The following is a 19,927-nucleotide window of genomic DNA, read 5'->3' as shown; positions in this document are numbered from 1 at the left end:
CCGGACGTAGGTGGGGAGTTCTTGGACTAAGGGGGGCAGGACGGTGTCAAGGTATGCGGAGATGTGTTCGGTGGGGCAGGAGCAGGCGGAGACAATGGGTCGGCCGGGGCAGTCAGGTTTGTGGATTTTGGGCAGGAGGTAGAAGCGGGAGGTGCGGGGTTGTGGGACTATGAGGTTGGAGGCGGTGGATGGGAGATCCCCCGAGGTGATGAGGTTATGGACGGTCTGGGAGATGATGGTTTGGTGGTGGGGGGTGGGGTCATGGTCAAGGGGGCAGTAGGTGGAGGTATCTGCGAGCTGGCGTTTGGCCTCAGCGGTGTAGAGGTCGGTGCGCCAAACTACTTCCGCGCCTCCCTTGTCTGCTGGTTTGATAGTAAGGATAGATAGTTTGGTAGTGAGAAAGGTCATTCCAATCAGATCCTTCCAACATGCCTGGAATCTCACCCCCAAACACACACAAAACAACAGGGGCTTTGGTTTGCTCTCACAATGGTAACTGAATGCTGATATAATGACCAATGATGACTGGAACTTTGTCTTAGTCAGGTTCTGCCTGGCTTGTAGCACCCAATGAAGTTTAGCTGAGCCACACAAAAGGAGTGCTTCTTTCTCCCCAATGTCCTGTCCTCCTTCCTTTTTGCAGTTCCTCAGCATCCAGCTCACTGTTGTTGCCTACTCCAGATGTGACAGAGAATGCTATGATGATGTGCAGAATCTACTGGAGGTTGCCCCAGATTCAAGTCCAGAAACCACATCTTCAGCAGCCTCATCATCTGCTCTACCACTGCCCTGGATGAAGCAAGGGTGACATTATACTTTCACTCTGTATCAGTCAGGGGTTGCACAATGGCATCATGAACCATGGGGTTGCAGCGGGTAGTACTTGTCCCACAACAATTAACCTTTCAAAGGTCTTGGACATTTGGCATACCAGATATATGAGAGTGCATCAGGATATAGGAGTCTTATCAGGACAGCAAGCATGCACTTCAGAGAAGTGGTAACAGTGATCACCAATCATGTGGACATTGATGGATTGGAACCTCTTCCTCTTGATGAATTCTGCAGCATTGTGATATGACCCTCTCAGTGCAACATGTGTGCAATCGATGGCACCCTATACCTTGTGCTGTTCGCCAGCATTTAGTTGCTAATCCCCCATTGACCTTGAGAAGGTGGTGGCTACTTGCCTCCTTAAACCGCTGAAGTCCATGTGCTATGGATAGACCCATAATGTTATTAAGGAGGGAATACCAGGACTTTGGTGAGTGGCTTGGAGAGGAACTTGCAGGTTATGGTTTTCTTATGTATCTGCTGCCTTAGTCCTTCTAGAGGGTAATGGTTGCGGGTTTGGAATGTGCTGTCTAGGGAATCTTGGTAGACTTCTCCAGTGCATCTTATAGGTGATCCATACTGCTGCTATTGAATGTCAGTAGTGGAGGGAGTAGATATTCATGGAAAGGTAGTCAAGAAGAGGCAGAGTTGCCTTTAGCTTTCACATGAAGAGGTGGAATCATTTCCTCAGTATAAAGTTCCACCCTCTGTTTCCCTCAACTTGTCCTTTGGGAAACTTTGTTGCAAAGAAATTTTGAACCTTAAGTGTGGAGGGACAGATCTATCTATCCTGCAGAAAACTGAGCCCAATATCTTCCAAATGAAAAGGTTGCAAATAATATTGAGCTCAGAAGTTATTATTGAACTGAATTTGATATTGTGTGAAATATTTTTCAAAAAGTCTAATTGTAGAAGTGTTCATGTTTTTAAAAAAAATTACTCAAATTAGTCACATAACTTTATACATAAACCACTTCTAATACTTGATGTACACTTCCAAGTACGCATCAGAGACTTATTGCAATAATTTGAACAATCATAGAACATAGAACATTACAGCGCAGTACAGGCCCTCAATGTTGCGCCGACCAGTTATACCAATCTGAAGCCCATCTAACCTACACTATTCCATGTACGTCCATATGCTTGTCCAATGACGACTTAAATGCACTTAAAGTTGGCAAATCTACGACCATTGCAGGCAAAGCATTCTATACCCTTACTAGTCTCTGAGTAAAGAAACTACCTCTGACATCTGTCCTATATTTATCGTCCCTCAATTTAAAGCGATGCCCCCTCGTGCTCGCCGTCACCATACTTGGAAAGAGGCTCTCCCTGTCCACCCTATCTAACCTTCTGATTATCTTGTATGTCTCTATTAAGTCACCTCTCGACCTTCTTCGCTCCAACGAAAACAGCCTCAAGTCCCTCAGCCTTTCCTCAAAAGACCTTCTCTCCATACCAGGCAACATTCTAATAAATCTCCTCTGCACCCTTTCCAAAGCTTCCACATTCTTCTTATAATGTGGTGACCAGAACTGTACACAATACTCCAAGTGCGGCCGCACCAGAGTTTTGTACAGCTGTAGCATAACCACATGCTTCCGGAATTTGATCCCTCTATTAATAAAAGCTAAAACATTGTATGCCTTCTTAACAACCCTGTCAACCTGGGTGGCAACTTTCAAGGATCTGTGTACCTGGACACAGATCTCTGCTCATCTACACTACCAAGAATTTTACCATTAGCCCAGTACTTTGCATTCCGGTTACTCCGACCAAAGTGAATCACCTCACGCTTGTCCGCATCAAACTCCATTTGCCACCTCTCAGCCCAGCTCTGCAGCTTATCTCTGTCTCTCTGTAACCTACAACATCCTTCGTTACTATCCACAACTCCACCAACCTTAGTGTCGTGTGGAATATTGAATTTATCAACCAAAATTAGAAATATAAGAACAATATTACTCTTTTTTTTCTTGTTAGTTTAAAAGTTTAAAAGTCATGTGGACCTTTGCCCTAATATATCAGATTACAGAATAGTTGCAGAAGACTCGTTGTGCATCTGTAATAATATCTGTTTTGAAATATAGGTCAGATGCAGAAACAAACATAAATAACGAGCGAGAACACATAGATATTAAAAGTGTTCAAAAATAAAGATTCACGAAGAATAATGAGTCAATCATTAAGTATTCTGTTGGAGAAAAAAATCAGAAAGATCCACTTCAAAATTAGGATATATCTAGAAGGAAACATGGAGACAATGAACACATGCTATTAAGTTAGTAATCAGAAGTACATGACACCAGGTTACAGTCCAACAGGTTTATTTGAAATCACAAGCTTTCAGATGCCGCTCCTTTGTCAGGTGAAGATTTCTAAGTATTTTCAAACATATTAATGACCCTATACACAGTGTTCTGGGTCATTAATATCTGACAGGAAAGTTGAGGGTCCTAACACTGACCCCTGAGACTTCACTAGACTTCACCTGACAAAGGAGTAGTGCTCCAAAAGCTTGTGATTTCAAATAAACCTATCGGACTATAACCCGGTGTCCTGTGACTTCTGACTTTGTCCACCCCAGTCCAACACTGGCACCTCCTCATCATTAAGTTAATAGACTAGTGCTCAGCACAAACCACTTAAAAAGTATGAGCAAATGTTTAATCATGGAAAACAAGGTTTGGAAAGGAACCTGACACAATCACACCTAGGCATGAAAGTAAGGTGTTAACTACAGAAAAGATATTGGAACTATGAGATCTGATGCATTCAACTGAAAATAGCTGGCAAAGATCCTTACCACATGAATCCCATTGCATTCCAGGATCAAACAACTCTCACGAAGACAGAGAAATGAAGCATCTTTACTGAAACCTTTTAAGAATTCTTCTCCAATTGAAAGAATAAGGGAGAAATTAAAGAAGTCTCCATGTTACAAAACATCACTAACAAATTGACAATATTAAAGCCCACAATTTCAGATTGGAATCTTCCATGAATAATTGAGGAATAATATTAAATTATACAGTATGAAATGCTGGTGGTCGGAGCCTATAGAAGGTTAACATCCACATTTGCAAAGCAAGAGGGATTTGAACAACAGTCAGACCATAAATTTCAGAAGTGTTGGGAACTTCATAATTCTTCATAATTCTTGGTGTGTTGGTTGTAAATGAAAACAGCATGGCGAATTGTTCATGGTTTCTGACTTAAAAGTTTAGTTATTTCAAACATTTTTTCAGATTTTTTGTGTTAAAATAGATTTGCTTCTGCAAGAAAATATTTACTTGTGTATAAAATACAAGAAACAAATAGTCTTCTCATATTTAAGCTTGATAAATTGATTTCTTAAAGTGTAGTCAAAAGCAGATGTAAACATTGGCATGGTGGCTCGGTGATAAGCACCACTGCCTTACAGTATCAAGGACCCGAGTTCAATTCCAGCCTCAGGTGACTATCTGTGTGGAGTTTGCAAGTTCTTCCTGTGTCTGTGTTGGCTCCTTTGGATGCTTGGGCTTCCTCTCTCAGTCCAAAGATGTGCAGGTTAGGTGGATTGGCTATGCTAAATTGCCCTAGTGTCCAGGGATGTGCAGGTTAAATGGAATATGACTTGGAATATGCAAGTTTACAAAGATAAGTTAGAGAGCTGAGTTTGGGTGGGATGCTCTTCGGATGGTTGGTGTGGATTCGATGGGCTGAATGGCCTGCTTCCACACTGTAGGGATTCTATGATTATTGCATGTTAAATTAAGATATAATAAAGTGTGAACTTTAGAACAGCAAATGTGTAATAATTGTATAACTCATCTCATCATGTGGTAATTGTGTACGTGAAAAATCATTTTACATATTGGTTTAATTGTCTGATGAAGTGTTAATGTGTCAATGTGTAAAGCAAGTAGTGAGGTGGATTGCGTTAGGACATTTTTGAATGATGTGAAGACATACTTTATGTTTTTATCTATTCAAGTGATGTATGATAATTGAATAATAGACTATGTTTATTTATGACGGCACATTTGATTCCAAGCTCGACAGTTTTAACTGAATAATGTTCAAATGATTCTATGTATAATGTAATGAGGGGTTATCATTTTATAGTTGAGTGAGAAGAAAGTAAGTATTACTTAACATTGTATTGTTCCTATTTAAGTTTTTCAATACATTTGACAATTTTGTTTACCACATTTTGGTAACTTATCAATTCAGGAGGAACTCTTGAATGTGAAAGAACAGGTGCAGATTGTTGTGATTGAGAATGAAAAACTTCACAAGCAACTAAGATCAAGAAATGTTCAGGCCACTATGACTGAACCATCTGTCTGTCCTTTATCAGTAAGTCTAATTTCTTGATAAGGTATAAACATTTAATGACATGTTTTTAAGTTTAGTACATTAAGAAAAAGTTAGCTTCTGAAGTTATCTAATTCCTTAGTCATCCATGAAAACTCATACTGCAAATGGGAGTTTCATCACTAAATTAGTAGAATGAAATATTTTGTTGCTTATGCACTGTGTATAGAAAATAGTAGCATGAAGACACTAATCATCCCTGGTGTTATACTCCAAAAAAATACTGCATTTAAACACATCCCAAGTCCGCACTTGTATGTGAGAGCGCTAAACAAAAAACCCAAAGGGCTGCAGATGCTGGAAATCCAAAACAAAATCAGAAATTGCTAGAAAAACTCAGCAGGTGAGGCAACATCTGTAGAGAAAAGAACAGAGTTAACATTTCAGGATCATTGACCCTTCAAAACTGATTGTAGTTAGGAAGAAGTTGGTATATATGGTAGAGAAGGGTTTTTTTGGGGTTGGCGGGTGGAATTTCTGAACTCCAAGTCCTGAGGTGGGCTGCTCTAAATCTGTCATTTTTGTCAGTTAGTTATTGCATTTGTTATTTGGGTGTTCATGTGCTGGACTTAAAGCAATTTTGCATGATAAATTACGATCTCTGGAATCAGAAAAAAATCAAACTGAAAAGCCTGTACTAAAGTTGAAACCTCCTTACTAGAAGGTAACTTGTCTGAGCCATCAATGTGAGGAGGAACTGAGAGTTAATGTATCCATGCTAGGATGCAAAGAATATTATTTACATGCAGAATTAGACTAGACATTTAGCCTATCTTAATATCACAACAGTATGTGTATGTATTTTCTATATCCTTATCCTGAATGCAATTATAGGTCGGTTCATAATAGAATATTTTCAACAGAACAAAATTGTGTTTGCAAATGGACTCAGATGTAATTTTAAAGATATAAACACAGCAGTAGGGAGTGCTGTAACACTATTGAGTTTATACAAGAATATCAAGAAAAAGCAGAAGTAAGTGGCTTCTTTTTCAAGAGCGTATAAAAGTTGAATGTTGCAAGAGCCAGGGAAATAAATTTATAGCATAATAGGATAGAGCAGCAATTGGGACTGACTAGATTCTTCTTCAGACACACTTGCACTGAGTTGCTTGGTTCATGGAGAAAATAAGCTGTAAATTAATGAAGTGTTCTGAAGTTTTTGAGTGACCTTGTACTTAAAACTAAAATTTAGATTGGTTTGCTTTTTTTGTATTCACCTTCATATTTATGCAAGCGTCATAGTCTTCACTATTTTTGAGGCTAAATTTTATTGTGTGCATATTCTAAAAAGATCTAATTAATTTGAAATGCATTTGGAATTCTCAAGAATTGATTCATTATATCTGAGACCTTTACCATACATTTGCCTGCTGTGTTCCTACTTCGTGCTTCTAAAATGCCAAGGCACATTTAGAATAAATAAAGTTATATGCCACAGAAGGAGGCAAAATGCCCCTTATGTCTGTTCTGGTACTTTGAAAGAACCGTTCAATTAGCCCTAATTTATTGGTCTTTCCCAAGTAATTATCCAATTCCCAATTTGAAAATTGCTAACAAATCTGAATTCTACCAGTTTCTCTGTGAGTGCATTCCAAATCATAAGGTTTATTTAAATGAAACTTTTTTTTTTGGTTTGTTTTACAAATTATTTTAAATCTGTGCCCCTGGCTACTAATGTTCGTGCCAGTGGAAACATTCCTTATTTATTCTAACAAAACTCTTCATAGTGTTGAATCGTCTCTGCTGATAATTCCTACCTTGTCTAGCATCTCTATGCAACTGAAGTCCCTCATTCCTTGTACCATTCTGGTAAAACTTCCTCAGTATTCTTTCCAAGGCCATAGTTTCTTTCCTGAAGCCTATTTAAACCTGACATGTATATCAATGTAAATTTTCTTTAAATGTTAAGTATTTCCTACGTTTTCCCAATCTTTCCCAGCCAAATTCACAAGTAACTTGTTCGGTGGACCAAAAGGCCGTCGAAAGACTGAAAGTGCTGGAACCAGTCTCACTCGCCAAAGACCAAAATCAGTCATCTTGTATTCCAACACAACCAGACAGCAAAACTGTTACAGAAGAAATAAAAAAGTTACAGCTAGAAGTGGTGAGTATATTGTGTATAGGTATCTGTCGATGCATCTGTGTGTATAAAGTCTATTTAAAAACGAATAATGTTCAACTGCCCTCTAACTGACAGAAGATAATGGAGAGCAACTGAAAGGAGAAAAGATGTTACAGATTTTTCAGCTGTAAACTGTTTGTCAAAATTGGATCAGTGGAGATCTTTCTAATTTAGGGTCAGATACCCAAACCATTAACTCCTTACTTCATTTCTCTTATTACAACAAAGGTTGAGTCCTGAGAAGACATCTGAGTTTGTTCTCTAAAGTAACATTGAATAGAATACACTATACTTTTTGAAGTTTATAAGGAGGTGATCTCATTGGAAATTACATGATTCTAAGAGTCTTTGACAGGATAGATTCAGAGACATTGCTCCATTTGCTAGGGAATCTTGAGTTAAGGGTCATAATTTCAGGATACGAGGTCAGCCACTTAGCACTAGGCTGAGGAGAAATTTCTTCATTCAAGACTGTGGTGAATCTTTGGAATTTTCCGTGTAGAAGGGTTGTGGATGTTTAGTTATTGAGTACATTCAAGGCTAGGTTGACAGACATTGGACTCTAACAACACAAAAAGATATACAGTCTGAAAGGAAGGTGGTGTTGAGACCCATGGCCGACCATAATATTGAATGAAGAGCTTGGTCAAGGGACTGTCTTGCCTGCTACTGCTTTTGTTTCATGTATTCCTGTCTTTACAATTGCTGACATAAGTATTCTCATCATTCCATATTTTCTTTTTGTTTCACCTTCTACATTTACAAATTTAACAATATAAACACATACAACCATATCCAAATATTATGTAGAATGTATTTGATTGTTTAACTTGTTATTCTTGGACATAGTGAGATTTTACATGGAGATTTAACAAAAGCATAATTGGAAATCTGATATGGAAAAGAGGAACTACTCAGCATGAGTAGCAGTAAACTTCTAAAAAAGGAAAAGTAAACTAAAGATTGTTGGAGGGTTGGATATTGGGGTTGGGTTTGTCGAAGTCCATGATCAGAGTACCCAGAGTATTGGAGATTTTGGTTCCCTTGAGGTGGCGTGTAATTGTATTGGAGGCGGTTCAGAGGAGGTTCACTTGATTGATTCCAGAGATAAGAGGCTTATATTATGAAGAGAGGTTGAGTAGTTTAGGCCTTTACTCTCTGGAGTTTAGAAGAATGAGGGAGATCTAATTGAGATATAGAAGATTCTAAAGGGGATTAACACAGTAGACATCGAAACAATGTTTCTTTGTGGGGCAGTCTGGAATAAGAGGTTATAGATTTAGGATAAGGGGTAGCAGACTTAAAACAGAAATGAAGAGAAATTGTTGCTCTCAAAGGTTTATGAATCTGTGCAATTAGAGTCAGACAGCACGGAAACAGATAGTTCAACCTAACTCGTCTGCAATGATCAGATTCCCCAATCTGACCCAGTCTCATTTGCCAGCATTTGGCCCATATTCCCCTAAACCTATACCTATTCATATACCCATCCAGATGCCTTTTAAATATTGTAATGGTACCCGTTTCCATCACTTCGTCTGGAAGCTTGTTCCATACATGCACTACCTTCTGTGTGAAAAAGTTACTCCTCAGATTCTTTTTAAGTCTTTTCCCACTCACCTTAAATCTATGCCCTCTAATTTTAGTCTCCCCACCCTAGGATAAAGATTCTGGCTATTCACCTTATCCAAGTCCCTCGTGATTTTATAAACCCCATAAAGTTACTCCTCAGCCTCCTATGCTCCAGTCTAAAAAGCCCCTACTTAGCCTTCCTCTATAACTCAAACCCTTCAGTCCTGGCAACAACCTTGTAAATCTTATCTGCACTTTCTCAAAGTTTAACCACATCGTTCTTATAGGAGGGCGACCAGAGTTGTAAGAAGTATTCTAAAAATTGCCTCACCAATGTACTGAACAGCTGCAACATGACATCTCATCTCCTATACTCAGTGTTCTGACCAATGAAAGCAAGCATGCCAAATGCCACCTTCACCATCCTCTCTACCTGCGACTTTACTTTCAAGGAACTATGCACCTACAGTCCAGAGTGTCTTTGTTCGGCAGCACTCCCTAGGATCCTGCCCTGGTTTGCCTTACCAAAATGGAGCACCTCACATCTCTCTAAATTAGACTCCATTTTCTACTCCTTGGCCCATTGGCTGGTCTGATCAAGGTCCTGTTGTACTGTGAGATAGTCTTCACTGTCTACTATACCACCTATTTTGCTCTCATCTGCAAACATATTTACCATACCTCCAAAGTTCACATGCAAATCATTAAATATCTATATGACAAAAAGCTGTGGACCCTGCAAAGATCCTTGTGGCACACCGATTGTCACAGGCCCCCAGTCTGTAAACAACTCTCTACCACTACCAGTGATTCCTACCTTCAAGCCAATTTTGTATCCAATTTGTTAGTTCCCCTGGATCCCATTTGATCTAACCAGTCCACCATGTAGAACTTTGTTGAACACTTTGCTGAAGTCCATATGGACAACGTCCATTGCTCTGCCTTCATCAATCTTCTTTGTAACCTCTTCAAAAGACTCAATCAAGTTAGTGAGACATAATTTCCCATGCACAAAGCCATGTTGACTATACCTAATCAGTCCTTGCCTTTCCAAATGCATGTAAATCCTGTCCCTCAGAATATCCTCCAACAACTTACCACTACTGAAGTAAGGCTCACTAGTCTATAAGTTCGCTGGCTTTTCCTTACAGTCTTTCATAAATAATGGCATCACATTAGCCAACCTGCTGTTTTCCAGCACCTCACCTGAAGCTGGTGATGAAACAAATATTTCAGCAGGGTACCGCAACAGTCTCTTCCCTAGCTTCCCAGAAGTTCTGGGAAATACTTGATCAGATCCTGGGAATTTATCTACTTTTATGTTTTAGGACTTCCTCTTCTGTAATATGAACTCTTTTCAAGACGTCACTATTTATTTCCCCAAGTACAAATTCACTACCCCAGAGAGCAATGGATGCCAGGAAATTGAGTAAATTTAAAATGGAGACGGATTTTTAATTCGTAACAGGTGGAAGGATTATGGGGAGCAGGCAGGAAAATGGAGTTGAGGCCAAGATGAGATCAGTCATGATCATAACAAATGGTGGAGAATGCTTGAGTGGCTGAATTGTCTACTCCTGCTCCAGTTCTTATGTATACCCTGTTTTGTGCAATTATTTAACATCTTGTTAAATTGTGCCTTTATATTATAGCAAGATTGTATGAATTGTCAAAGTCCAATCTCTAGGTCTAATACATCACTATCAAGAAATTATGATTTAAGATTTTAAAATTTCTCACAGGCAAGGTGGTTGGATTTCATGGTTGTTCATTTGATAAAGGTAGTGTGAAATGAGCCTCTGACATGAGGTTTCCAGTTTGATTCTATTACCTCAATTGGAATGACAGCAGGACAATATAATTTGGTTTCAAGATCCCTAAACTGGGGAGGGAATTAAAAAATCAACTAAGGTTCTTGTTCCTGATTTTAGGTAGGTTAGTATAGGCTATGTTTGAAAGTGTATGTTTGCGAATGCTGGTGAGGGTTGGATTAAGTTGAATTACATCTGGGTTTGTATAATTGCTAATGCTTACTGACTAGGCACTTGGGAGGAATTGAGAGGGTGATCAATGTCTGTATGTCTGCAGTAGTTATTGCTTTGTGATAGGAGAAAATTTGTACAAAATAAGATCTTAGGGATATGCTCCCTTCCTTTTAATTGCAGTGTTAAAATTGAAGGTTAACATTTATTCCAAACAGTAACAACTTGAAGGAATAATTACCTCTCTCATTTTCAGGAAAACCTAAATGTTCTATACCAAGGAAAGACTGAAACGCTGGAGACTCGGGTTTCATTACTAAGGTAATAATATAAGTTAGTTGCAATAATGTACTCAATATTTGATTTCTATACTGTGGAGCTATCTCGGATTGGTTTTAAAACATACAGAGCAAAAAACACTTAATGCTTAAAAAAACTTGATCAGATGATTAGTACTACTTCAAGGTTATGTCACTTTATCTGGACTACTTTAAGAATAAAATGTTTATCTCCAAATTCCCTATCAAATCCTTTAACCATCTCAAATACCTCAATTAGGTTGCCCTAAATCTTCTATATTTGAATCTATGAAACCTGTGCCCATAATTTAACTTTTTTTAGCTTGTATTGCTCTGGTGAATCTGCGCTGCATTCACTTCAAGGTCAGTACATCTTCCTGAAGTACATTATGAGGAACTGGATGCAGTACTACAGTTCCATACAACTGCAGGATAATTTCCATTCCTTTGTATTCTGGCCAGTTCGAGATAATAAGATTTCATTGCACGTTTTTGTGTATCTGTCCACTGGTTTTTAATAATTCCTGTAATTCTTTCAACAGTGTCCAGCTTCTCATCTTTTAGAAAGAAATCTGATTACTCTTTCTTGGATCCAACCTGAATAATCTTGTACTTTCTCACATTGATTTGTCTGCCACAGTATTGTTTGATTTTTATTTGGTAATGGTAAGCATATTTGTGCAGCAAATTCCTAAGCTCAGTTGATTTAACAAAAATATGAGGTTTTCACTTGATTTTTCATGTTTTAGTAATATTTTTGATTTTCTTCAGTATCACTGACTTTATTGTGAGCCATTGTGCTACAGAAGAAACCTACCCCATTTTATGTATTCCTGTAAGTATGTCCTTATTCACACTCTTCTCACTTCTACGAGAGATGTAAACAGCTAATCAACCTATTGATGTTCTACATAGGTGCTGAATAAGCACTTGACAGACACCTTATTGGTTTGGCAATTCATTCTATTGGGATATATTTGAGAAACTATTTATAAGATTGATTTCTGTTACCCTTTCTCTCACTTTTCTCTCACGAATGAAAAGATTACAATGGTCTACTGGAAAGTTGCCTGTTTGGTATGAGAATAAATAAATTGATTTGTGCTACTTGCGTGGTCCAAACATGGAATGATCCTTTTATTATAAAACAAAGAACAGTGAATGCTGGAGATCTGAAACAAAAACAGAAATTGCTGCTGAAACTCAGCAGGTCTGGCAGTATCCGTGGAGGGAAATTAGAGTTAACATTTCAGGTTGAGTGACCCATCCTCTCAACAGGTCACTTGACCCAAAATGCTGACTCTGATTTCTCTCTGCAGATGTTGCCAAAGTTAACTTTGAGTCCAGTGACTCTTCATCAGAACTGATAGCATCTATGAAGAGGTGGTATTTATGCAGAAGATGAGGTTGGGGATACAGGGAGAGAAGTGAGTGGAAAGATGGTGATGAAACCCAAATAGATATGATAGGAATAGGCAAAAAAGGAATTATTGATAGTAGACCAGAACAGAAGGGAAGCTGAATAAATGATAATGAGAGCTGAGGTAGGAGAGAATGTGATAATAATTCAAAGATTGGTGATTCAAAGATGGGTTAGCTATACTAAAAACAACCCATGTTATGGCAGAAATGGGTTTTGGGGTACGTGTTTTAAAAAAAAGGATGGAGCTATGCCCGACAATTATTTTCCATCACCGCTAGTGGGATGCCACGACCAGACAGACGTTCCTCTCCTCTCCTTTGTCAACATTCCACAGGGATCGGATGCCTTCTGGGACTCCCCCTGGTCCACTCTTCCTCTATTCCTAACATCTTCCAAAGGCACCTTCCCATGTAATCACATAAGTTTTAGCACCTGCTCAATTACCTCCTTATTATATAAGGCCCCACACATACCTTCCAGGTGAAGCAGCGATTTACCTGCACTTCATTCAATCTAGTCTGGTGTATTTCCTGTTCGCAGAGTGGTCTCCTCTGCATTGACAGCACAAAACACACATTGGGACACTGCTTTTGGAACACCTACATTCTGTCTGTAAAGATGACCCTGAGTTTCTAATTGCCTGCCACTTCAACACCCCGCTGTGTTCCCATGCTGAAATTTCTGACACAGGCCTGCTGCAGTGATCCAGCGTGCTTCAGCACAAGCTGGAAGAACAGCATCTTGTTTTCCACTTGGGGACCCTGCAGTCTTAGGACTCAGCATCGAGTTCAAGAACTTTAGAGCCTGATCCCATCCTTCCATGTTTTTTACCCACTCCACACAAGGTCCTCACTCATTCTCAGGCTATTATCACTTATTCAGCTTCTCTACTGTCATGGCTTACTATCAGTAATCTCTTCATTTGCCTGCCCCTTTAATATATCTCTCTCTCAGGTCCATCTCTACCTATCCATTTTTCTTTTCCACTGGGAAAATGTAAAAATATTAATTTTGACATGAAGAATAAAAAAGATACTTAATATTTAAATGCTGAGAGATTTCAGTATTCTGAGGGATCTGAATGCATGTATTACAAAATGTTTGTGTATAAGTACAACAAGTAATAAGGAAAGCTAATAAAATGTTATAATTTATTGATAAGGGAATTGAATGTGAGGGTGGGGAAGTTATGCTTCAGTTTTATAGGGCATTGGAGAGACCACATGTGAAGTACTGTGTATAGTATTTAAATAAGAATGTAAGTATATTGAAAGCAGTCAAGAGAAGATTTGCCAGACTCATATCTGGAATGGACAGGTTGGCTCATGAGTATTATATAGCTTGGATTGGCTAAACCTGTATTGGCTGGATTTTAGAAGAGTAATAGGCATGGGGTATGACCCAGAGGAAGATATGAGGTTTCTAAGAGTTGGTACTCAGCCTTCGCAAGATCAAGGTCAAGGTCAGTAAGCCAGACAACAACAGCACCTTGTTGACAGGTTTAATTGCAAAGTCAGGATTGGATCTAAGAGCATGGAGTACACCCTGTTCAGAGGATGTTAGGTTAGAATGGGTGAGGAGAGCAGAGAAATTAAGACCATTGTTACGATTACAGTTTTTAATGAATAACTCAAGTGAAGTTAAGAGACCAGAGGAAGGTGGAGGAGAATGTTGGATGCTGATCAACGAGTCTATTGTACAAGGAGAGGACTCCTGTCCACAGAAAGGGGTACAAATGCAAAGGCAAAGGATGAAGAGTTTGACATCATGTCATGTCCGTACAGATCATTCAGCATCAGAGAACAGAAGGTCAGAAGGTATGGTAAATTTCTAACAAGAGTTGGGTTAGAAGAAGGGATGGATTCAGAAGGAAGAGGAGGAGTGGAATGTTCCAGAAGAGCATGGTTACTTTTGAATGGTTGCAACATTCTCTGTGCTTCTTACTGAATCAAATCCCTTGGTCAGCTGCATGTATGCAATGAAGACTCCCTGATGCTGTTTGCAACATTTTCCTTGGGTTCGTCTAGCAATAAAGACAATGTTGGAGGTTTTTCTGAAAGGTCCAAAGCCACACTGTCTCTGGGAGGATATCCTCAGCCACAGGGAGAAGACAATTCTGAAGAATGAATGTCATAAAGGTTCTGAAGAAGGTCTCTGGACCCAAAACGTTGCCTTTGCTTTCTTTCAGATGTTGCCTGACCTACTGAGTTTCTCCTGCAATGTCTGATTGTTTCAGACTTTCAGCATCTGCTGTTCTTTATTTTTTGTTTTGGTCAGTCAGCTTGATGCCCATCATGCAAAGCTATGGAATCAATCATTTAAGGAGGTTTAGAACTGGCACTTGAGAAAATCTCAAGGTGACCAGGAAGAGTCAGTATGATTGTTAACCAATTTATTAGAATTCTTTGAAGGAATAACGTGCTATGGGGAGAAAGGAACCCATTGATGTATGATAGATGGATTTGCGATAAGATTCCACATTAAGACTATTGTGCAAATTAGGAGCTCATGGTATAGAGATAACATACTAGAATGCATAGAAATTTGGCAGAAATTATTGGGGACCTGGCGAAAATCCAGACACTGGGAGAATGTGCAAATTCCACACAGGCAGTTGCCCAAAGCTGGAATCAAATCCAGGTCCCTAGTACTGTGAGGCAGCAGTGCAAACTGCTGAGCCACCATCCCACCCAAAGAGGAAAACTGTAGAACTCCAAGAAATCTGGTTTTTCTAGTTTCCGGGTCACAGTAGTTAATATGCAGATACAACACATAATCAGGAATGCTAATGGGTTACTAGTCTTTATTAAGAGAGTATTAGACATAAAAGTAATGAAATTATACTTCAGTTATGGGGTATTGGTGAGGTCATATCTTGAATACTGCTTGCAGGCTTGCTCATCTTATTTAAGGAAGAATGTAAATGCATTGAAGGTGGTTCAGAGGAGCTTTACTACATTGATACCTTGAGTAAGCAGGTGGTCTACTGAGGCAAAATGTTTGACAGGATGGGCTTGTTTTCATTAGAGTTAGAAGAGTGAGTGGTTCATCTGTTTGAAATATATTGGATCTGAATGGTCTTGACAATGTGGACATGGCAAGGATGTTAACTGTTGCAAGTTAGTCCAGAACTCGGAGACTTTATTGTTAAAGTAAGGGGTTACTGTCTTAGGAAAGAGATACAGGGAAATTCTTTCTGAGAACTGTGTAACTTTGGAATACTGCATCAGAGGTGGTGGAAATGGGTTTTTTGAATATTTTTAAGACAGTGGTAGACAGATTCATGTTAGGTAAGGGAATAAAAGGTTATCAAAGAGAGATGAGAATGTAGAATTTGGAACACAAAAAAGTTTGTCCATAATCGTATTGAATGTCAGAGCAGACATCAAGGGCTGAATAGCATCTTATTGTACCCATTTGGACTGCATTGACATCCTTTGGAAGATGTCTTTTAGGAAATCTCACTATTCCTAATGGGTCTGACCTACAGATGACTCCAGATCCACAGTATTGTAGTTACTGAGATGGCCTCTGAAATGTCATAGAAAACCACTCCGTTCAATTAAGCATCAACCACATTGCCGAGGATATGGAATCACATGTAGACCTGAACATTAAGGATTGCACAGTTCCTTCCCTGGGAGCATTAGTCAACCATATGGGTTTTAAAATGCCAAACGATAGTGTTACATGTTTGCCATTAGGCTAGCACTTAACTCTAGATTTTTATTGAAGTCAACTTTCATCATCCGCTGTGGTGAGATTTGAATCCATGCTCCTTGAGCATCACCCTAGATTTTTGAATTACTAGTCCAGTGACATTACCATTTCCCTTCCTTGAAATAATAAATCAAGAGACACCATTCCATGATGGCCTTGGTGACTTCAAAAAAAGCTCTGCATAACTTGAGGGTCAACATATTGTTGAATATTGCAAGCTTCCTGTTCCTACCACGTGTCCTTTATCTTCCAGATTTGTCTTTGGGAAACAGCTAGAATACTGCCTCCTTAACCTGCAGCTTTAGGTTGTTGTTCCATATAATGACAGCGCTTTGTATTGGTTCTAGGAGATCATAGGTTTCAGTCTTCTTTGTCACCAAGATTGATTCAGTGAAATAATGCTTGAATCCAATGGGCACAATTATCTTTATGCAGCTGCCTTTATTTGATCACTGCATGTAGAAATTCCCCTCTTTGGTGGGACTACTTTGAGGTTGAGAGAGTGATCTTCTTGGCTGTTTGGACGTTGTAGTCCCTTAGTGTTGTGCAGAGGTTCATCATCTTCTTGAACACGTCTTTGATCTGTCCAGCCAGCATTAACCCCCCAACATAGGTAAGTGATATAGACATCAGTTAGATATTTGACCTGCACAGTTTTGTAATCCAGGAGGTACTAAAACTTTGATCTGGGATGCTTCCATGTGTTGTATCTGAATAAATATTGTTGCTGTGTCGAGAGATTTTATAGATTATTAAATTAATGCTTCCAATTTCTGGCAACAGGAAGGTGATGAATGGAAGCCCCATCTAGAGCCTGTTCAGGGCTGTGTTGACTAAGAACTAGGACTTTGCCAGATGCTTTTGTTACCAACTCTTTCATCTGATAGTTAAAATCTACAGAATTCATCATTTACAAAGCAAACCAATAGATTACTTTTAAAAATGCTGGTTGACCATTACATAATTTATTCAATAGAATTCTTCACAATGCCATTTCTGTGCTTAATTGTGCTTTACAGTTTTTGCTTGTTGATAATTACATTGCATTATTTTACTTCCTCCTGTATTTATTCTTACTCATCAGTGAATGTAATTGTTAAAAGATTTCCTTATTTGTGATACTTTAGAAAAGATCTGTCTGAATCTCAAAAGGAATGTCACCAGCTGGAAGAACGATTAAAGGTTCAAGAATCTTTGCTTACAATAGACAGTTCAGAACGTGTTGCCGGTCTGTGTGTGAAATGTGCCCAGCATGAGGCTGTTCTGGCCCGGACCCATAGTGATGTAGAGATGAAGGCGGTTGAAAGATTAAGGAAGTAAGTTCATTTTAAATAATGTGAGATGGTCATTTGTTTTCTTTTTGGTTAAGTACCAGCATTTAAATACCAACATCTGTCACTGTACATCTGAGAAAATAGCAAATATGTGGAATCAAAGAGTAGTTTTGGAAACAAAATTTATATAAGACAATGAGAAACATAAGTGGGATACTTAACCTATCAAGCTGGTCCCATCATTCAATAAGGTGATGGCTGATCTGCCTCACCTTCAATTCTTCTTTCATGCTAGCCCCTCATAGCCTTGATATTTCAAAAATCTATCTACCTCTTTAAAAACTTCAGTAGATTCCACAACACTCTGGAATAGAGAATTCCAGATATTCCATCCTCTGGGAGAACAAATTCCTTTACATCTCAGCTTTAAGTATACATCCCTTTATTGTGTATCTATGCCCCTTAGTTTGATGTTCCCCCACTAGAGGAAACGTCTTCTCAACATCTATCCTGTCAAGCCTCCTCAAAATATTGTACATCTGAATAAAATCACTCCTCATTCCTCTAAACTCTAACAAATAAAGGTCTAAACTGTTTAATAAAAGCAAATTACTGCAGCTGCTGGAAATCTGAAGTACAAACAACAAAAATGCCTGATAAACTCCGCATACAGGCAGCATATATAGAGACACAGTTAACATTTTGAGTTCATGATTACTACTTCACAGTTGAAGCTTTCTGTTTTTATGCCTAACCAGTTTAGAAATCTTGAGAAGTTAATCCCTTAATCCCAGGATTTAGCCTAGCAAGTCTGTTTTGAGTTGCTTCCAATGCAGTTTTTAAAATATGGATCCCAAAACTGTACACGGTAATCCAGGTGCGGCCTTATCAACACTACAGCTCCATTTCCCTTTATCCGAAATGCTCGGGGCTAGCTGCCTTGTGGAAATCGGAATTTTGTGGTTTTCGGAACTAATGTAGCGCCCCCTGTAGGGACAGGGCAGCAACCCATAATCAAACATAAATACTGTACTGCAGCAAAAACATATGAATACTCACACTAAGTGGGATAAATAAAGACTAGAAATACTGCAACACTTTATAGAGTACTGATAAATGAAATACATTGACCATAAATATTCAAAACATTTTATTTTCATAAAAAACATTACAAGAGAAACATACGAGAAAATTTAAACATACAAAGCTTATTTAAAGAGTAATATATCGACCAATATATCGACTATAAATATTCAACAACATTTTATTTCCATTAAAAAAATTACAAGAAAATCATTTGGGAGAACTTAAACGTACAAAGCTTATTTATAGAGTAATATATACAAATTCATGAAATACATCGACTACAAATATTCAACAACATTTTATTTCCATAAAATAAATTTGGTAAAACTTAAACATATGCTTTTAAAGGCTTCTTCAAGTGTCATCTGTCTCATTAACATAGGTTTCTGTCCAAGCAATCTCTCTTTAATTAAGTAAATTGCCATAATCTCTTGCTCACTGATAAATGAACATTGTTCAAGGCCAGCAATTAACTGATCACACATTTTCACCATATCTTCAATGGGGACTTTTTCGACTGTGTTTACTAACTCATCATCATCATCATCATCATCATCATCATGGCTATCCTCATGCTTATCTGTACGGGAACCCATATTTAAAACCATTTCAGCAATGTTAAATGAACATTGTTCAAGGCCAGCAATTAACTGATCACACATTTTCACCATATCATCAATGGGGACTTTTTCGACTGTGTTTACTAACTCATCATCATCATCATCATCATCATCATCATCACGGCTATCCTCATGCTTATCTGTACGGGAACCCATATTTAAAACCATTTCAGCAATGTTCCAATCGCTAAAGGAACGCACAACAGGCACATCATTCTCAATGTTCAGCACTTCTTTGATGTTAGCTTCATGTAATTTATTACACTTTCGTCCGATAAGTTTTGTGCGTAAGTAACCAGGCTTGCTACCATATTTTTCTCTTCAGTGACATGAAATCCTTCAAACTCCTCATCTGCAGGTTCATTTACAAGAAAGATCATTGTAGGCCAGAGTCTGTGCCAAACATTTGTTAATGTTGCTTTATCAACATCATTCTGAGCATTAGCAACTGCGTAAATGGCATGCTTAAGACTAAACTCTTTCAGGAAGTTTTGAATTCCTACCTCTCTGTTGACCAACAAGCATACTGTTTAAAAAATAGTCTTTATACTAGCTCTTCATGGAGCTTAAAATTCCTTGGTTACAAGGCTGTAAGACCAATGTCACATTCGGGGGCAAGTAAATGCCAAA

The 19,927-nt window shown here is 38.5% G+C and overlaps 1 protein-coding gene across 1 annotated transcript in view; it reads left to right on the top strand.

Annotated features, from left to right (window-relative positions):
• The window catches only part of sdccag8 (SHH signaling and ciliogenesis regulator sdccag8), a 346,220-nt gene that overhangs the window by 29,571 nt on the left and 296,722 nt on the right, over nucleotides 1-19,927 (top strand). Inside the window, exons 5-8 of the mRNA XM_043695478.1 lie at nucleotides 5,053-5,178; nucleotides 7,139-7,303; nucleotides 11,132-11,196; nucleotides 17,445-17,633. Coding sequence (XP_043551413.1) covers nucleotides 5,053-5,178; nucleotides 7,139-7,303; nucleotides 11,132-11,196; nucleotides 17,445-17,633 — 545 coding nt within the window. The remainder of the gene's footprint in view (nucleotides 1-5,052; nucleotides 5,179-7,138; nucleotides 7,304-11,131; nucleotides 11,197-17,444; nucleotides 17,634-19,927) is intronic.

Source organism: Chiloscyllium plagiosum, chromosome 9 (genome assembly GCF_004010195.1).
Source record: "Chiloscyllium plagiosum isolate BGI_BamShark_2017 chromosome 9, ASM401019v2, whole genome shotgun sequence".
In the NCBI taxonomy this organism is placed as follows: domain Eukaryota; kingdom Metazoa; phylum Chordata; class Chondrichthyes; order Orectolobiformes; family Hemiscylliidae; genus Chiloscyllium; species Chiloscyllium plagiosum.
The sequence above is the reverse complement of the archived record's forward strand: the minus strand, read 5'-3'. Positions and strand labels throughout refer to the sequence as shown.